The sequence below is a fragment of the Acomys minous genome, assembly GCF_964271855.1.
Source record: "Acomys minous genome assembly, chromosome: 11".
Lineage (NCBI taxonomy): Eukaryota > Metazoa > Chordata > Mammalia > Rodentia > Muridae > Acomys > Acomys minous.
In genome coordinates this window covers 4,056,715-4,076,389 of record NC_140492.1, presented here as the reverse complement: position 1 = coordinate 4,076,389, position 19,675 = coordinate 4,056,715, and the positions used below count along the sequence as shown (strand labels likewise).

The window sequence follows — 19,675 nt, the reverse complement described above, 5'->3', positions numbered from 1 at the left end:
ACTTGTTAAAGACAGCCGGGAGTGGTGCTGCACATGTTAACCCCAGTCCTTGGGAGGCAGAGGTAGGCAGAGTTCGAGGTCAGTCTGGTCTACAAAGTGAGTTCCAGAACAGTCAGGGCTGCACAGAGAAACCTGTCTTGAAAAAAAACAAATACATGAATGAATAAGTAATAAAAATTTAATGAGCCTTGTTAAAGTTGTGTGTTAACTCATATGTAAACAGTGCTTTGGAGACTGAGCCAGGTTTGCCAAAAGCTTGAGGACAGTCTGGGCTGCAGTATAGATCCTGTCTCAAGAGCAAAAAGATTTTGATTAAAAAAATAATTTAATCTATACTGAAATATGCTGTAACCAAAACTATCCACACTTCCTTGCCCTCCAGGGCCGTCAGTGTGCTGCAGGTCTGTTCTGCAGTTCCGTGGGTTCTCGCATCTTTACTGTCAGTGCCTCTGCCATTTGCAGGGCTCAGGCTCCAGCCCTGAAGGAGCAGAGGACGAAAGCCTGGGGCATTTCTCCTGTTATGGGTTCAATAGCCACTCACTGACCACTGGAACACCAGACTCAGACTGATGCGAGTTTATTCAATACTGAGCTAAACCTGAGCATAAACTGACTGGTCAGGGACATAATGTGGGCTCGGGGGCCAGACGATGATGGTGGTCTCTTTCTAAGGCAGGCTTTTTATTCGAAAAGCCGTAACCAGGTAGCAACCAGATAACCAGGTGGGAAGCAAGGGAAGGGCACATTGCAGCATTGTGACCAGTTAAACACAAGAGACATGGATTTTGTTCTGAGTACAGTGTCCAGGTGGCTAGACAAAGCACTTTAAGCTGATTGGCTAGAATTTAGCATGGGGAGCTCTTGGGGGCTTTCCAGCTCTCTGGGAGTAAGGAGCATAGCAGGAAGTTGAGATCTTAACTCTAATAGAACATGCGTTTGTCTTAAACCCAAGGATAACTGCATTTATCATCTATTGTTTTATTCTAAGCAGCCAGCACTGAGCCTTCCTGGTTTCAGGCACGCAGGGTCTGAGAACTTGACCTTAATTTCACCTTATAATGAAAATGGAGACTCAGGAGTGAAATGACTTCTGATGTAGCGACAGTGACAGCCGGTGTTACAGAGGAGCCACAGTTACACTAGGAACTAAAGCAGGTCTCAGTGGAGGGGCTGTAGAGTGTGAGCAGGTTATAGCACTCTGCGGCTGGTCTTTATCCTGACCCAGCCTCCTTTAGCATCCCCTGCAGCCTATCTTGAGCCAGAGGTGGTCACTGCACATGTGGGCCCTGAATTCCCATGAATGCTGTGTGGTCAGGGTTGGCTCTGGCTTTTCCTACTCATCTGCTGTTGCATACATTTTAAAGAAAGTTACTATTAATAGCTTTAATTCTCTTAACCTTCCTTAAATGCATAGGGTTATAATTTTAAATCTGCATTTGTCTCTAACTCTTTAACATGTTATGATTAATACAGCATTGACTTTTGTTTAGTTTTTTTGTTTGGTGTTTTTTTTTGGTGGGGGCGGTGGAGACAGGGTTTCTTTGTTGTAGATCAGGCTGGCCTCGAACTCACAGAGATCCATCTGACTCTGCCTCCCCAGGTGCTGGGATTAAAAGCATACACTCTCATGCCCGGCTGTTTTTTTGTTTTGTTTTGTTTTGTTTTTGGAGACAGGGTTTCTCTGTGTAGCCTTAGCTGATCTAGACTCACTTTGTAGACCAGGCTGGCCTCCAACTCACAGTGATCCGCCTGCCTCTGCCTCCCGAGTGCTGGGATTATGGTTTTGTTTTGTTTTGTTTTTTAAGACAGGGTTTTTCTCTATAGTTCTGGCTGTCCTGGAACTTGCTGTGTACACTTGAGTAGCTTTGAACTCCCAGAGATTCTGCTGTCTGTGCCTCTTGAGCACTAGGGTTTAAGGCACATCCCGCCATGGCAGCCCTTGATTTTTCTGTTTTAAATACAGAGTTTGAAAAAAAAATGTGCTCTTACTAACTAGAAGTGTTTAGTCAGAATGTAAGCTGTAGTGTTTCTTGACCATGGTTGTAGGGTTTTTAGAGTTTTATTTGTTTGCTGTGTCAGTGCTTTGCCATCAGATCCCCTGGGCCTGCAGTGATGGATGGTTGTGAACCACCATGTAGGTGCTAGGAACTGGGTCCTCTGGGTCATCAACAGGTGCTCGTAACCACTGAGCCAGCTCTCCAGCCTGGCCATTGTAGCTTTTCTGTATTCTTTGCACAAAACGGAGATTATTCATTTTATTTTGATTATTTCCTTTTATTTTAATTACATATTTTCTATGGGTTATTTGATTTCCCTGTGCTCTAGTATCTTCACTGCAGTTAAATATTCCTTCCCAAAAGTTTATTTACAAAACTGTTTTAACCCAGCAGGCGCAATTCAGATTCCACGGCCCCGTTTGCAGTGCCTGACCACCTTCGGCAAGATGTGGAAGAATTTGAAGCGCTCTATGACCAGCACAGCAGCGAGTACGTCGTCCGCAATAAGAAGCTGTGGGATATTAACCCCAAACAGAAGTGCTCAACTCTGTACGAGTAAGTAGCTTAGCGTTCCTATGGCTCACTTAGGAGGCCGTCTTTGGAGCAGGACAGGCTGACTGGTCGGCAAGCCTCACCTGAGTCAGAACCATGAGGGGTTGCAGGTCGCTGCTTCAGATCGGCAGCTCGTTGTCCAGTTACTAAGAGCGTTTTCCTTTTTATGTGGCTGTAGGTTTTCAGTTCCCACATTTCAAATTGCTTTTTTCTTTATTCATTCTCCCCCAGTCCCTCACGTGTGTGGGGGGGGGGGTGGGTGTGGGGGTGATGCGCGCACCCAGAGGCTGTGCTACAGGTCCTCGTTGTTTGCGCAGAGGCAGGATCTCAGCTGAACACAGCGCTCACCTGTATAACTCGTCTAACTAGACAGCTTGCTCCGGGAATCCACCTTCCAGGTGCTGGGACCACAGCTGGGCTGCCGCGCCCTTTGGGCATTTGCCTTGATGCTGAGGATCTGAACTCTATTCCTCAGCAAGCTTTTTACTCACTGAGCCGTCTTTCCAGTTGTATTTTAGTGTGGGTATAAAAACACTGCTTTTCAGTTGTAAGGCAGTATTCATTATGGGAAGTGAAACTGTATCGTCTAACAAACACTTTTTTTTTTTTTTAATTTTAAATATTTTATTTAATTGTAATTTATGTGCATTGGTGTGAGGGTGTCAGATCTTGGAGTTACAAGAGACAGTTGTGAGCTGCCATGTGGTTGCTGGGAATTGAACTCAGGTCCTTTGGATGAGCAGGCAGTGCCCTTAACCACTGAGCCATCTCTCCAGCCCCTAACAAACACTTTTTAAAAGTAAATTTGCATATGCTACTTAGGCTGCTACCCTGTCACTTGGTGTCAGGTCTTTGTCCACTGGAAGGTGGTGTAGGCTGATGTTGTTTATACCAGTCACCAGGTCCTCACCGAGGACTACTGTTTGAGACTTTGACCTTACCTTCCCCCAGCCCTTGTGACAAGTATTTGGGGTAGCAGTGCTGACAGAAAAAGTGTTGCAGTGAATGGCGAGGCTCTTGTGTGGAGAAATGATGCTCTTTTGCTTTAAAGGAGTTGCTTTAAACCTGTTGTCCTGGTCGCACTGTTTACCGTGAAGCCCTCCATGGAGTGGTTTGTTCCTGAAAAAGCTTTCAGTGGTATTTAGTGTGCATACATGTAATATTTTGATATAAATACAAAATTCAGTTGGGAGAAGCCACTTCCTTGAACAGAATAACCCCAGACCTGCAGTCAACAGTCCCGGCTTACAGTGGGTGTCACACTAAAGGCTCAGGTCCCAGACTGTGGCTCCAGGTCCTGGGATGGATTCTAGCTCATCCCTCATAAGCAGTGAATTGCTTGCAAATGGAATGGTTTTGCTTTTATGAGTTTATCTTTGAGGGTGTGAGTTGAGGTTAGTGAACAGCTATCTCATGTTGACTTGGGTTTTTTGGTTGTTGTCTTCCTCTTCTCATTTGGTATTTTTGTTACTAGCCTTATTTTTTTCCTAAATAAAATGATTTTCCATTGTTTTAAAATACAATTTATTGGTTGAAATTGTAAAAATAACCCTCTGAACTTAACTTTACCCACAAGGAAGCATTAAGGGAGTGAATTCTCAGGGCAAGTGAAGCTCCGGCTGCTGTAGCTTTGCTTCCAGTCAGCCCTGCGTTTGTGTTGTTGAGAGAGTTTCTTACCAGAAGTAAAATATCTTTACCTTGGGAGGGAAAGTAGGACAAAACCAGGCCAGTGCTCTCCTGTAATAACACAACGTAACGTGCTCTTTTAGCTACTTTTCTCAGCTGTTGGAGGAGCACGGCCCCCTGGATATGAGCGACAGGATGTTCTCTGACGAGCACGAGTTTTTCCCTGAGGAAACCCGACAGATACTGGAGAAGGCGGGAGGGCTGCGGTCTTTCCTCCTGGCCTGTCCCCGCTTCGTTGTCATTGACAACTGCATCGCGCTGAAAAAGGTTGCCTCGCGACTCAAGAAAAAAAGGAAGAAGAAAAACATTAAAACTAAAGTTGAAGAAATGTCAAAAACAGGAGAATATTTACACGTTAAACTACCACTAAACCCGAGTGCTAGGGAATTTAAACCAGATGTAAAGTCTGCAGCGGTTACTGAGGATGCGCAGTCCACGCCAGGACCTGCCGAGGACCTGAAGCCACAGCTGGACTCTGACAGCTCCTCCGGGTCAGCTTCAGAGGACAGCAGGCTGGAAGTGGTCTCTCCTGACTGTCCCACACCACTCTGTGAGGACGCACACCGCAGGCCAGCTGCTCCTTCCCCCACACCCGCGCCTGAAGATGCCAACCCAACATACTGGACTCAGTCACACGTGGTCACAGGATTCTGCACTTACCTTCCTTTTCAAGGATTTGACATCACCCATCCTCGGCCAGCGTACATTAATGTGGTGCCAAGCCTGTCCCAGTTCACTGGCATTTATGCACCTTTGGCCAGCATTTCCTCTGAGTACTCCATGCAGAGATCCATGCCAGTGATGCCACCTTTTGTAGCCAGCGACAGAGCAGATAAAAGTGCGGCTGCATATTTTGAAGGTCACAATCTGAACACTGAGAGTGACTCTGGTAAGCAGATTGCCTCTGAAACACAGAGCCTTGAGAGTTCTCTGGAAGAGTGTGTAAAGTCCCAGAGCAGCCCAGCTGATGATGACACGGCTCTGCGTGACCCTGACAGGAACAGCAGGCATGATGGGGGCTCAGACAGCAAATGGGAAGCTTCTCTAGAAAGTATCAGCGGAGAAACAGATGTTCCACACGCACCAGCAGCTGCCATACAGGTAAGGCTTAAAGAGAAGAAGATATTTATAAAAATGTGTTACCATTTTGTGCGTGGGTGTACGATACGTGTGCTGGTCAGGTGCGCACGCGCCACAGCATGCATGAGCATGTTAAAGGAGTCAGTTCCCCCATACCATGGCGCTTTTACCAACTGAGCCATCTCGGGCCTGAAAAAGGCGCCGGCACAGAAGCTAAATTGGCCTTTCCATTTCTCATTGCTGTTATATTTACTAATTGAAATAGTTGGCTTCATAATGGTCGTGAAATGTCTCCATCTGTAAATATGGGCGCTTCCTGTAAGGCATCACAAGTGCTTTTCTTGTCAGGAAGAAGTTTGTATGAAGTAATACATAATAATCTGTGTCCCCTGTCAGTTTCTACATTGATAAAAAATAAGGTAACAGTGTCAGCAGGTGGAGTCAAAACTTCATTGTCGTGACTAAGGAAAAGAAGATCAGCATATGAGGCTGCTTCCACAGGGCAGCCCTGTGCTGCGGGTCATGATGGCTTCATCATACTGGCTCAGGTAGCATCCGTGGCAAAAGCAGAACAGAGTTCTCCAACCTGAGCTGATTGCCCCAGAGCTCAGTGTTGCACCCTAGAGAAAATAAAGAGAGGGCCTGAGTTGGGAAGAGCTTGCTTAGCATGTGCAGAGCTTGGGCTCCAGGCAGGTCACTGGATAGGTACAGGATAAACACAGAAAGGGCTGTACATGCATGCCCGTGCTCTCCAGCCCAGGGTGCAGTGAGTGCCGTGCAGGGACGGCAGGTGAGAGCGCGCAATGGCTGTGTAACTGCATCCCAGACAGGTGTGCGGACACATCAGGTTCTCTGCAGCTGTCCTTCTTGGTGTGATGTCATCAATGTCCTTAGTGAGTTTTGCTCCCCTTAAATTTTCTGCTTTCTATCAAGCGTTGAAAAAAAGTTAAGACTACTGAGCTAGTATTAATTTTGCTTATATTCTAGGTAATAGTAGTGTTTTTCTAATAAAATTTTTATATAAAGAAATAGAATCAAAAAGAAAAAAGAAATAGAATCTAAATTTAAGAAATTCTTAGAAAAATTGTGGGCAAGTTTTAAGCTATTACCCACTGTGCTTGTTTTACTAGTGTTTTAAGGTTGATTAAGTTTTAAGCAATTCTTTTTCTCCATAGGTGTCCAGGAGTGTGATCCATCAGGAAGTTAATACTGAGCCATATGAACCTTTTGAAGTACAGCAGGTGAGTCAAAAGTACATTAAATTGACTAACATATATATGAATTAGAGCAAGATAATCCCAAAGTTACCATGGAAAAAGCTCTAAAGTACAACAAAGAATGTTCTTGTTGAAATTTGAGACAAGGAGGCAAAGACAAAAAAATGGTTAGACTTTGTTTCCCTTCGTATTAATTCAGAAGGTGCAGAGACCTGAGCAACTTTAAGAAAGATTCAATTAGGAAATTTGTTAATATACTATAAAAGTAATTTAACCAGCTATGTAGTTTCAAAAGATAAACTTCACGTACCCTTTTAACCAAAAAATGCTAATGAAATTCACGTGGCTGTATCTCAGCATGCTAATACAGTTCTCTGACAGTAAAAGTCGTTACTTCCTCGAAAGATAAAACATCACCATTGCTGTTTACTGTTGCTCTGCCACTGTTAGGTTTGAAAACAAAAAGGAGGAGGGATGACATCAGAGTTAACAGAAATTAAGACCCGGGTAATTAAAAGGTAATTACAAGCAAGGTAAATACTTTCCATATACTAAGGCTAGTTTATTAACTTATTAAGAGAAAATACTCCATTTTTAGTGACAGAGATCCATTTCAAGAAAGCTAAACTGCTATTGAGAGACTTAATGAAGAGATGAGATGCCAGTGCACTTGGTTGGATAGGATGCAATGAAAAGATTGATTTTTTTTCCCTCCCAGTTTTGTTTCTTATTCGGGACAATCTTATTACACTTGCGAACCTAAACAGGGTTTAATAGTTATCTATGACAATACAACAGGTTACCTCAAAATCTATTGGCTTAAAATAGCAATAAACATTTGCTGTGCCGCACTGTCTCTTGGTCAAAAACTCAGGACCAGCTAAAGAATTCTGGGTCCAGAAGAGTAAATAAATATTCTTAATACAAAAAAGTTTTGCCAATCAGTAAAGAAAAGACAACCTGTCAGGGGAAAAGAGGGGGAGGAATTGGTGTGAATATACAAGCTATAGCAGAAGAAATGTTGATGAGTTTTAGGCATTAACAAAGCAGTTCCGTATGCATGGTACTGAAAGAAGCAAAATGCAGCTTTCTGGGGAATGCAGTATGCAGTTACCTGAGCTCAAGGGTGCGGAGACCGATGGACAGTTCTTAAACATTTGCTTTATGTTTGTAACAGCCAAAAATTAGATGTGACTTGAACACCTGCCACTAGAGACTGAAATGCGTGCTGCCCATGCATGGGCATACTGTGCTGCCTTTAACCCTGAGGCGCAGCTGTAGCTGAGTAGACAGACGTGTGTCAGGCATGCTGTCTGAACGATTCCGTCATAAATTAGTTCTTGGCTTCAGTGCTTTGAGACAAATCAAGGTGATTGGTGGCTTTTCAACTATTGAGAAAATGATTGTTTCTTCTGGGACTTTGAGAAGTTGCTTCACATCTCTCACCCTGGGTTTCCTGGCCTGTAAGAGGCAAAAATTACAAATTTCTTATGAAAATGTAATGAAGTTTAATAGTCTTTTTTTTTTATTATGTATACAGTGCTGTCTTCATGTATACTGCAGGCCAGAAGAGGGCATCAGATCACATAATAGATGGTTGTGAGTCACTATGTAGTTGCTGGGAATTGAATTCACGACCTTTGGAAGAGCAATCAGTGCTCTTAACTTCTGAGCCATCTCTCCAGTCCCCAGTCTTTTTTTTTTTTTTTTCTTTTAAGATTTATTTACTATATATACAGTGTTCTGCCTGCATGTACATCTGCACACCAGAAGAGGACACCAGATCTCATTATAGATGGTTGTGAGCTACCATGTGGTTACTGGGAATTGAACTCAGGACCTCTGGAAGAGCAGCCAGTGCCCTTAACCTCTGAGCCATCTCTCCAGCCCTGTAATGAAGTTTAAATATAATAACCCAAGCTGTCATTTAACGTTTCAGCTGCCTCTGTTGGTGACTTGGGGTGTAGAGTAATTTGCAGTACCATATTCACTCTGATTCTTGGCCAAACTGAGAATGAAAGTAGGAGTGATTGGAATCTTTTCCACCGTGTCTCGCTTGTGTCTCATAGCAGTTAGGCAGTTGCCTTTATTACACATGGGCTACATCCACGGTGCTAAAACTTCAGTCTGGACAGACGCAAGCTGAGGCCCTCCCTCCACAGCACACTGCTCTGTCTGCTGTGCTGGCTGTAACCCACAGATCTCTGATGAATTCCATAGCCTGATTTCTTGCCTCTTCAGTTGCAGAGTGCTCAGCTAAGTTGTTCTAGACGCAGCGTTTGTTCCACTAGGATTGATTTCTGCAGTGTGACTGTCACAGGAGGACGGTCCTCTGCGGCAGGTTTCAACAGTGCTCCATACCCCACAGTGCTCTCGTTAGACTCAGTATGTAATCACCATTAGTCCTGGCTGAATGGGAGCTTTTTAAGAAGCCTTACTTAAAGTGATATTTATTGTTTCCCAACATTTCATGTACATTATTATATCTTGTTTTTCTTTTTTTCTTAATTTTTTTGTTGATTCTTTATTATTGTTGATATTGTTTAATATTGTTGATATTTTCTTAATTTATTCAGATTACATCTCAATTGTTATCCCCTTGCTTGCCTCCTCCCTCCCTCTTGCACCCTATTCCCCTCCCCTAGGTCTGTGACAGAAGGGGACCTCCTCCCCCACCATATGGTCACAGCCTATCAAGTCCCGTCTTGGTAGCCTTCCTATTCTTTCTCTGAGTGACACCAGGCCTCCTCACCAAGGGGAAGTGGTCAAATATAGGGCACCAGAGTTCATGTCAGAGTCAGTCCCCGCTTTCCACACAACTGTGGATAATGTCCTGTCCCTTGGCTAGATGTGAGTAGGGGTTCAATATTTACTGCATGTATTGTCCTTGGTGGCGCAGTATTTTGAGCAGACCACCCTGGGTCCAGAGCTGCCCATCATGATGTTCTTCTTGTAGGTTTCTTCTGGGTCCTTCTATTTCCCAATTCTCCCATACTTCTCTCACCTAGAGTCCCAATAGGAGGCCCCCGCATCTATCCCAATCTCCTAGTAAGTGAAGACTTTCAGGAGATAGCCCTATTGGGCCAGTGTCCCGTTATAAGTGATTATATACCGTGTGAGTCTTTCTGAGTCTGGGTTATCTCATTCAGTATAATCACTTGTAGTTCCATCCATTTGCCCACAAATTTCAGCCTAAATCTCATAAAGACCCAACAAAGAAAGAGAATTTCAGCCAGTTTCTCTTATGAACATTGATGCAAAAATACTCGATAAAATATTTGCAAACCGAATACAAGAATACATCAAAGATATCATTCACCATGACCAAGTAGGCTTCATTCCAGGCATGCAGGCATGGTTTAATATACGGAAATCCATCAATGTAATCCACCATACCCTATAAACAAACTGAAAGAAAAAACCACACGATAATCTCCTTAGATGCAGAAAAAGCATTTGACAAAATCCAACACCCAGTCATGTTTAAAGTTTTGGAGAGATCAAGGATACAAGGCACATACCTCAACATAATAAAGGTTATATACAGCAAGCCAATGGCCAACATCAAATTAAGTGGAAAGATACTCAAAGACATTCCTCTAAAATCGGAGACCAGGCAAAGCTGCCCACTTTCTCCATTATCTCTTCAATATAGTTTTTGAAGTTCTAGCTAGAGCAAAAGACAACAAAAGGAGATCAAGGGGATCCAAATGGGAGGAGGAAGTCAAATTATCCCTATTTGCAGATGATATGATAGTGTACATAGGTGACCCCCAAAATTCCACCAGAGAACTCCTACAGCTCATAAACACCTTCAGCAAAGTGGCCGGATACAAAATTAACATCTTGTTTTTCTAACTGTTTTCATTTTAAGCTAGTTCATGGTAGATAACAGCAATTCATTGGTAACAATTTCTCTTTTTTAAATTCCCAACACCTTATCAGTGAAAATACTTTAAGAGTTATGACAACACTAATCTGTTCAACTTCTCTTTAAAATATATGTACATGCAACCTTTAAAATCTTACAAAAGTTCCTAATGTTAATTATAGGAAATAACAGTAAAATTAAACTTTGATCTAGTATTATGCTCTTAGGAAACAAATTTTCAGGACTAATTATAATGTATAGATTGTAAGTTTTATTACAAGCTGGCCCCAAGATGAGGAGAGCAGGCCCTGGCCCTGGCCTGGGCAGTACAGCAGAGTTGGTTCTGCTGGTGTGGGCATGGGTGAGCTGGCCCTGCGTAAGTGGGAGAGCTGGAGCTGCCCCTTACTGGCCGCAGCCTCGAGTGAGCATTCCCTGGAGGTGTGAATGTGGGAGAGCCGGCAGGCTGACCAGCTCGGCTACCACCCAGGCCCACGTGCAGGGCTTTGAGTTGGCCACACCATCGTCATCTACCCCATCTGTGAACTGTTGCCATGAGGGAAGGAGCCAGTTCTGCAGATGCACGGCTGCAGGGCCTCCATGACACAGGGCAACAACAGGATGTCTGCGAGGAGTCCTGGTGGGCATGCAGTACTGATGGTGTAGCAGAACCCAGAGGCCTCGGAGCTGACCAGGGGCTCAGGGCAGTGAGCGTTTGCAAGGAAAGAAGTGTGGGCAGAAGGTACACTGCGGCACTGCAGCTTCCGCAATGAGACCTTTTACAAGGGCGGGGGGTGGGTATGAAGGGACAGGGAGATGAGTGGGATTGGGGTGCCTGATGTGAAATTAACAAAGAATCAATAAAAAGTTAAATTCAAGTTTCTTTACAAAATTCAACAGTAAAATAATAGTGTAAGAAGAGCCGGCTCTGTGAACAGTATTTAGAGGTTTTACCTTCTGGATGATTTCATTTCCCGTTAAGTTTTCCTTTTCCTTTTCCCTCCTTTGAAACAGTTTAGACAGGCCATAACTTTAAATGGTTGTTAACTGATGCTTTTGTGATTCACTCTTAGGGAGACCTTTCTCAGATTGAAAAGGAGTACTACCTGTTAAAAGACCAGCTTACGGCAGCTTGTGAGAACTTTGAGGAGATAAAACGCAGGAGCTCAGAAGAGTCCAGGGACCTGGAAGAAAAGCTGAAAAGGCACGCCGAAGAAAGCAAGGTGAGCCCGCCTGAGAGGCGTGAGGGGCCAAGTGCCTGTAAGCCTCGGCCGGGCGGGCTGTACCTGAGCAAGGAGCTCTTTCTCCATCCCTTTCCCTGTGTCCTGTGGAGCTGCAGAGCTCTCACCCACAGCCCTTGAGAGGAGGACTGTAAATCTGGAGTTTCATTTACCTTTAATTCGCTTGTCTGCTTAGCTAAAGCTCTTCTGTGTGAGGCCTGCAGCCAGGCTCGCTTCTGTTCTAAAGGTTCTGTGTAGAACTGTTCCGGTACAGCCGTTGGGTCGCTAAATTTTAGTTTGTTTATCTGAAATTTTGGGGGTGTAATTGCTCATTTTCTGAGTTTCCTTTAACCCTTGTAAAACTCTCTGGTGCGTAGTCAGGACTGAGTTGGTTCCTGTTCCTCAGGAAGTGTCAGAAGGAGTCACAGAGCCCCTGCCGTGTTACAGGCCTCTCAGCCATCTGCTTTAAGGTCTAGTGATTGAGACTGAGCGCCAGGAAGGTAGTGTAGTGCTACCCATTAGCAAAAAGATGCTTTGTTTTGGTGGACAGTGAGATTACAGGTGTGAGGAAGTGATGTTGTTCCTTTTTGAAGAAACTACTGCTTCCTATTCATAAGGGATGAGAGATATTAATTCACTTAAGAAGTCTGAATTAACAGCTGGAATGACACATTAAATAGTATAAAATTACCTTACCTAGGAAACTCACTTAGTGGAATTGGAGTTCACCCGGAAGATGTGGGTGGTTCATGAAGAAGGGCACCGGTGGCAACACTCCCGGGGCCTGTTTACACAGGGTCACAGGATGAGAAGAGTCAGTCTTTCGCCTCAGTCGTCCTTCTGGGAAAAAATAACATAGTAAAAGAAAAAAATTAAACCCTGCTTAGCCCATGATACAAGCTTGAATAAACTATTGAGAGAGATACAGATGTGGTATTGTCCTCAGGAGGATCTGAACTGTGACCCATGTGGTCTCCCGTGTGAGTGACGGGCACATCCAGGCACATAGCTGCATCAGTCATTTGATGACTGACATTTGTGACAGAGACTTCCCAGACTGGTGGTCAGACTGGGCACTGTAGCTCTGCTCCATCCGGCCCGATGTGTGTGCTCGGGGCAGGGCGGGGCACTGACAGCAGCAGTTCTGACGGCCGCTCTCTAGGGTGGGCTCAGACACTCGGTCCTCGGCCTCATCGCACATTAGGAGCATAGGCGGCCAGCCCTCTACCAGATTGCTCTGGTGCCTTTTTCTTTTTTGTGTGGCTTTGGATCTGGGGTCAGATCAAGTCCAGCTTTGACATCAACTGGGGAAAACTGAGGTGGGATGTGAATCCTGTGGCTGGCTGCTGACCTTGTAGACTTTCTCTGAGGGCGACCTTCCAGGCCTGAACTGCTAGTCACTGGTGAGAGCGTCCACTGATGGTGGCAAGCTGGGGCTAGAGTGGACGGCTCCTAGCGGGGCTTACACACACACACACACACACACACACACACACACACACACACACACACACACTCTTACACTTGATGACGACACACTCCAGCAGGTAGGTTTCAACAAGCTGCTTCCTGCTTTATTTTTCTCCCACAGTTTATGTGCCCCAGCAAAATCTTTCAAGCAGTACAGATATCACAATGTGGTTACATTCTTTTTCTCTATAAATAAATGACCACAATGGGTACACGTAAGAAAATCATGTTTCACATGATCAAATGTCTTACGTGTTGTGGGTGAGAAACACATGAATAACAAGGTATTTCCAAGAACTCACATACATTTGTGGCTAAGCAGCTTGTTACATATTAACAGAGTATAAGCAAGCAAGGGAATTTCTCAGCCAGCTTTTCTTTACTGGCAGGCTGCAATTTGCAGTTACAAAGAAGGAATTATCATAAGAAGTAATCATATAAAGATCTTAAAAGAATCACAAATCTAATCTTTATTAAAAAAATAATCAGCCATTTCTACCTTAAGTCCTAAAGGTACTCATCTCCTCATTAATATGCTTTATTAAGTCATATCAGGAAGCTGAGGACAGAAAAATAGAATAAGGAAGTCAATCGTCATCTCAGTCACCAGCCCAGCTTGACAGAGTCACATCAGCCAATGCTGCTATGGGCCATTGTTCTTGCTTTGCCAACCTCAAAAAGTCCCTAGCATTAAGAGTGTACTTTCTCTTAACTTCAATTTCCCCTAAGATTTCCTGCATCAGGGCCAACAGCAAAATATCTTTACCTTACTTTGCTAAGCAATATATTTTTCCCTAAGACTTTCTATGTCACAGACACTAGCAAAAACGTCTTTACCTAACCTTGTTGAACAAAGTTTTTTCCAAATTCTTTCTAAGGGCCATTGTTAGCAATCTACATCTGTAGGTTCTTTTCATAGGTGGTGGTTGAATCATTAATCTGCCCCAGAAGCAATGCCTGAAAGAGACCAAGCATTGTTACTGCGTATGCCTATGATAGTGCCCAGTGAGGGGCTGGAAGCCCCCTAATAGTGCTCACACAGTTCACATATTAAGAGGATTATAAGGATCACAAAAGTAACGAGCAGAGCTGTGCTCCATCACAGCGTGAAGTTGTCAGGACACACAGTTCTTAGGTTCTACCTCCCCGAGACACGCCCATCGTGGGTTTGCTAACCAATGGGCCACATTCCATGAGTTCTGGGCCTGCTTTGCTGTTCCTCTTGAACAGACCCTGGCATGGTCACGTGATTGTACTCAAGACCATGGTAAGTCCAATTATTCCATCCCTCAAAGGACAGGCTTGCCAGTGACTAGATTTTTTTGGTGACTCGTGTACCCTCCTAAGTTGTGAATCTGAATTTCTATGGTTGTATCCTGCATGAATAGGTGGGAAGCAATATGATCGGTTCCTCACTAGCTATGCAGCAGCTCGGTCATTAAAGGGTGGTGAGTACAAACAGCACACGAAGTCAGGCAGTACTTTCACTGACAGAGCTGAGTGTGTGCATGAGTGGGCGCAAACATACATGTGATTATAATCTTTGTCCTTCTGTTAACTGAGCTCCCACAGGTGCCTTTTGCCAAGTAGGTTCTCATGCCCTCGAATGACCTTGCAGTTGCACAGAATGGTTCAGGGTGAGATCGTTGGCCCAGAGCTGGCTTCTGGGTGCACAGCAAGCACAGTTATATTGATCTTGGAAATAGAAGTGAGCGTGTAGAGTGCAGGAGCTTATAACTGAGGTGGGCATGGCGTTATCTGAGTCGCAGTAATGACGGGGCAAGACTCACTCCCAACCTAAGGGGCGCACACAGAACTCCAGGTGGTCTCCTGCCGCCTGGGAAGAGAGGGCCTCTGTGTCATCCATAGAGACTGCTCTCCCCCGAGCGGGACTTGGGGTTACAGGAACTGGACTAGTAACCTGCCTGTCTCCAGGGGCTTTGAAACCCAGGGTGTCTAAGGCTGAAGACGGCAGTGTCGGCTGCTTGGGTCCGTATCAGTTTTGGCTTGAAGGTAGTTACTCCCCGTTGTATCCATGTAGGTTTTCTGTTCGGTGCATTGCTCACTTTCGGAGAAAGCACATGTTTCTGTAGCTGAATCCTTGTTCTCAGCATGTTCTGAACCTAAGCAGGAAGTTTAGCTTCGGGAGCTCAAGTAAGAGTTTAGCAATTCAAGTCTAACAAATAGACGTTCATTAAGCAGCTGTTGGCAGTCACGGAGTTTGAGACTGATCACTGTTAACATATTTCCATGTTTCTCAATTCCGATACTTCAAAAATCAGCAGCTGCATGCATAAGGGGGCTGAGGCGTGGCACTGATCCTCGCCCAGGGCAGACGCCTCGAGTGGCCAGCCACAGGTATCACGTTTCTATCTCTAAAGCAAATGAATGCTGTTGGACTTGCCAGTTAAGACATGTGCAGATTACATCTAAGTTAGAGAACTGTGTGGCCAGGTGTCGGTGCTGTGGGTGCACAAGGCTCTTCAGAGCACCTTCCTACAGTCAGCGCGCAGTGGCTGGTGTGTGTCTGTGCTGTGTTGGCTATCTCTGGGGGCCCGAAGTGGTGCGCCTGCCCCAGGGCGCCAGCTCCCCTGCGCTGGAACTGCTGCATATGCTAAGACGCTGTCAGGCTCTAGTCTTCCCCTAAAAGGTATTGCTATGATTATTCAAGTATTTCCTTAAATGCTTTTAGATCTCAAAGACGGAATTAGACTGGTTCCTTCAAGATTTGGACAGAGAAGTTAAAAAATGGCAGCAAGAGAAAAAAGAAATCCAAGAAAGATTAAAAGCCCTGAAGAAAAAAATTAAAAAGGTTATAAACACCAGCGAAATGTAAGTAACAGTTGAGGATGGTATCATTGTCTTTAATGTCCTGGGGTTTCTGGTTCTTCCCACATCCTTTGTCCTTAATTTCAAATATATTGACATTATTCTTTTTACTATTCTGGGTATTCTGTCTTTTTCACATTTTTTGTGCTTAATTTCACAAATATATGGTTCATATATACTATTTTCACAATGGTTTTACACCATTTAAAAAGCAGCCATGGAGGTACATACTCAGTTATATCTGCACACTAGCCCAAGGGGCATGTCCCATGGAAGCCTTCACTTACCAGGAAACTGGGACAGAGGGGAGGGCATCCTATTGGGTCTCTAGATGAGAGAAGCATGGGAGAATAGCAAAGTAGAAGGATCCAGAGGGTCCTAGACCTACAAGAAGAACATTATGATGGGCATTCTTGGGCCCAGGGGTCCCGCTCAAACTATGGCACCAGCCAAGGGCAATACAGCAAGCGGCTTTCTGTGTGGTGTGTCTGCTCATGCTTGAGCCCCTAACCCCGACGCTGATCGACTCCCGTCTAGAGTGGGAGCTGAAGCAAACCCCTTCCCCTAAGCGCAGTTTGCTCGTGCTCTGTATCTCGGTGTCTCCATTACAGTCGTGTTGCTGTGTAGAGACAGCACAGCGGCTCTAGTGAGAGAAAGCATTTAGTTGGTCATGCGTACCGTTCCGTGGTGGGAAGTGTGGCGGCGATGCTGGCTGGAAGGTGCTGGGGCAGCAGCTGAGGGCTACGTTCTGCTCCATGGGCAGAGAGAGAGCAGAGAACGCTGTCCCTGACGTGGGCTTTTGAAGCTTAGTGTCCACCCCCAGTGACATGCTTCCTCCAGTATGGCCATATCTACGCCAACAAGGCCACACCTCCTAACCCCTGATTCTTTCTAATAAGCTCCACACCCTGGTGACCAAGCATTCAAATACATGAGGCTGTGGAGGCCATTCTTCTTCAAACCTCCACACGCAGCGACAGAAAACAAACTAGAGCAGGGCCACGATCCTCTGGCCTTCCTAACCTCCTACTGCTCTCCGCAGTAGCATGTGATCCCTCAGTTTGCTTTCTGCCGCTCTGTAGCAAGACACCAAGCTCAGCGACTTACTAGCCTTGCGTTTGCTCATGGGCTGGCATTCTGGACTGGAGCCCAGCTGAGCCGTGCTGTTTAGCTGAGGGTGGACTGCATACGACACCTGCACACCAGAGTTACGTCATTTGATTGCATACAGAGTGGTTTCATTGGCTCAGCCCATCCGTGGAAACAATAAGTAAAGCTTGCTCTAAGCAGCAAAACGTGACAGCTGTAAAGCTGGGCCAGCCTGAGCTCACGGGGCGCTTTTACAGGCATGTGTGTGGTTTACTGTACGAGGTTATACTAAACAACCCTGAAAGGTGACGAAGCACTTGTGACTGCTTTTCCAGGTCTGCCCAGAAAAGCGACGGGTTAGATAAGGAATGCGAATCCCACGTGGACCAGTCCCTCGGAGTCAGGCAACCAAACTCTTTGTTCTTAATACCTTTCACCAGTCTCACAAGACTCATAAGTATATCGTTGCTTATCTTTTTCTCTTAAATAATTTTCAAGGCTTGAATATGTATATATTTCAGGTATCTACTTTTATTTCCCATTGAAAATATAAAAATGCCTAGCCTTAGTACTGTCATTTACTCCTTTTTTTGTTTGGTTGGTTGATTTGATTTGGTTTTAAGTAGGGTCTTACTGTGTAGTCCTGGCTGGCCTAGAACTCACTGTGTAGACCAGGCTGGTTTTGAACTTGGCATAGCTCTGCCTGCCTTTGCCTCCTGGGTGCTGGGACAGTGAGCATGTGCCACCATGCTTGGCTCCTTTTTTCTTTTCTTTTTTTTTCTTTAATTAACTTGAAACTAAAAATGTATTTGCAGCACCTTTGTAAGCTGGGGTGTGGCTCAGAGGTAGCAGTGCTTCCCTGGGTGGATGAAGGGTGGGTCCATGAGAGAGAAAAAAGATTCTCCAGGTTGAAGAGTAAAATGTATCTGATAGGAAAACAAAATGAGGGTGATGAAGGTGGGGGGGTCACCTGGGGGAAAGTCTGAGGCTGGGGAGGAGCCCCGAGACGGGACAGGAAACGCTGTCAGGAAATTCGGCACTTTGTGCTCTGATTTACAAGTGTGGCTGTGAAGAGCAGTGCTTGTAACTGTTTCACAGTGGGGTTTCTTGCTTAGAAGATAGTGTTTGAGGACAGTTATCAACTCACTTCTTGTACCCCACTTATCCTCGTAAAGCCAGTGAACTAGAGCTGGGGAGAGGCCATGTAAACGTACAGTCCACACAAGTCCATGGCTGCCTCTAACACCAGGGAGCTCACTGGCCAGGCATTGCGGCCAGGTTGGTCAGATCCAGGTCTCAGTGAGAGTCTCTCAAATAAAGCCAAGTGGACAGCTCCTGAGGAGCCACACGCAGGGGTAACGTCCGGCCTCCACAGACACCCCTCTTCATCTGTACCTGGATGTGCATGTGCGGATATGCACATGCGCGCACACACACACGTCAGCTGCTGTAGTGCCCTCATGTGCGCCTCTGCACTTACCCCACACACTCCCTTTTTACTCCTCACCTTCCTTTGCTCGATTGTGAAATGTAGAGAGCGCAGCAAGTCAGAATTGCATGGTCACACACGAGGCAGGAAATTGTTCTAGAATGTGCTATGCTTTCTTCTGATGTCCACAGCAGTGCGCTCACAAGTGAGAAGGTGAAAGTGGAAGAGTGTATCAAGAAAGGAAAGGAGCGCTTTGAAGAGAGTCACCAGAGAGCCGTGGCTGCGGAGGTGAGTCCAGGACACGGATGAGCGCTCTGGCACAGGGCCCTGGTTTGCTTTTATGTCTCTCCACATGTTAGAGTAAACGCTGCTGTGGAAACTAGGAAGCTAAGACATAGGCATCGTCAATAACTGTTAGTTTTTTTACCTAAGAATGTTTAGTTTTCAGTACGGGGGCCTTGTGTTTGCCAGGCAAGCACACCACTGTGTTATCTCTAGACCTAAAATTTTATGGTTATCTTAAACTTATTTCAGAGATGTGATTTTAAGTACATATCAAATTTTGTAACTTGTTTAACATAATAATTTAACTATTCTTCATGCTTTTCCTTGAATATCTTTATCATATTTAATCAGGTGACTTACCATGAGATATGCCAGTATTCACCAATCCTTCAAAAGCAAATTAAAAGCGCCCCTGGGCTGGAGAGACACCTCTCTGCTGGTGAAGTGCTTATGCTGAGCCGCAGTGAGGACCTGTGCTCTGTTCCTAGAGCTTGTGTTTGTTACAGAGCTGGGGATGCGGAGCAGACAGGCCCCGAGGCTCAGCAGCTGGGGATGCGGAGCAGACAGGCCCCGAGGCTCAGCAGCTGGGGATGCCCAACAGACATGCCCCAAGGCTCAGTAGCTGGGGATGCCCGGCAGACAGGCCCCGAGGCTCAGCAGCTGGGGATGCCCGGCAGACAGGCCCCGAGGCTCAGCAGCAGCCAGTGGTTGTTCTTAGGACATTGCAGGCTAGTGAGAGAGATTGAGAAATGACACCAGAGCTTGTCCTCACCTCCGTATATGTTTACGTGTGTATATACACATGTATGCCAGAAGCTACTTAAAGTATATTCCTGACTAGGGTAATGACTTACAGTTCTAATCTCAGATATACCAAGAGGCAGAAATGGGGAAATCCCAAATTCAAGGCCACTGAATCCTAAACACAAAAGAAAAAGAAATATATGTGTATA

The 19,675-nt window shown here is 45.3% G+C and overlaps 1 protein-coding gene across 10 annotated transcripts in view; it reads left to right on the top strand.

Annotated features, from left to right (window-relative positions):
* TTC3 (tetratricopeptide repeat domain 3) overlaps window positions 1-19,675 on the top strand; it is a 103,662-nt gene that overhangs the window by 70,360 nt on the left and 13,627 nt on the right. For 8 of the 10 annotated variants that reach the window (XM_084800452.1, XM_084800454.1, XM_084800459.1 and 5 more), the window contains 7 exons: window positions 2,388-2,552; window positions 4,319-5,336; window positions 6,491-6,556; window positions 11,474-11,623; window positions 15,783-15,922; window positions 17,344-17,412; window positions 18,629-18,725. In XM_084800452.1, coding sequence (XP_084656578.1) covers window positions 2,388-2,552; window positions 4,319-5,336; window positions 6,491-6,556; window positions 11,474-11,623; window positions 15,783-15,922; window positions 17,344-17,412; window positions 18,629-18,725 — 1,705 coding nt within the window. The remainder of the gene's footprint in view (window positions 1-2,387; window positions 2,553-4,318; window positions 5,337-6,490; window positions 6,557-11,473; window positions 11,624-15,782; window positions 15,923-17,343; window positions 17,413-18,628; window positions 18,726-19,675) is intronic. The other 2 variants (XM_084800455.1, XM_084800456.1) reach the window with 2 other exon arrangements.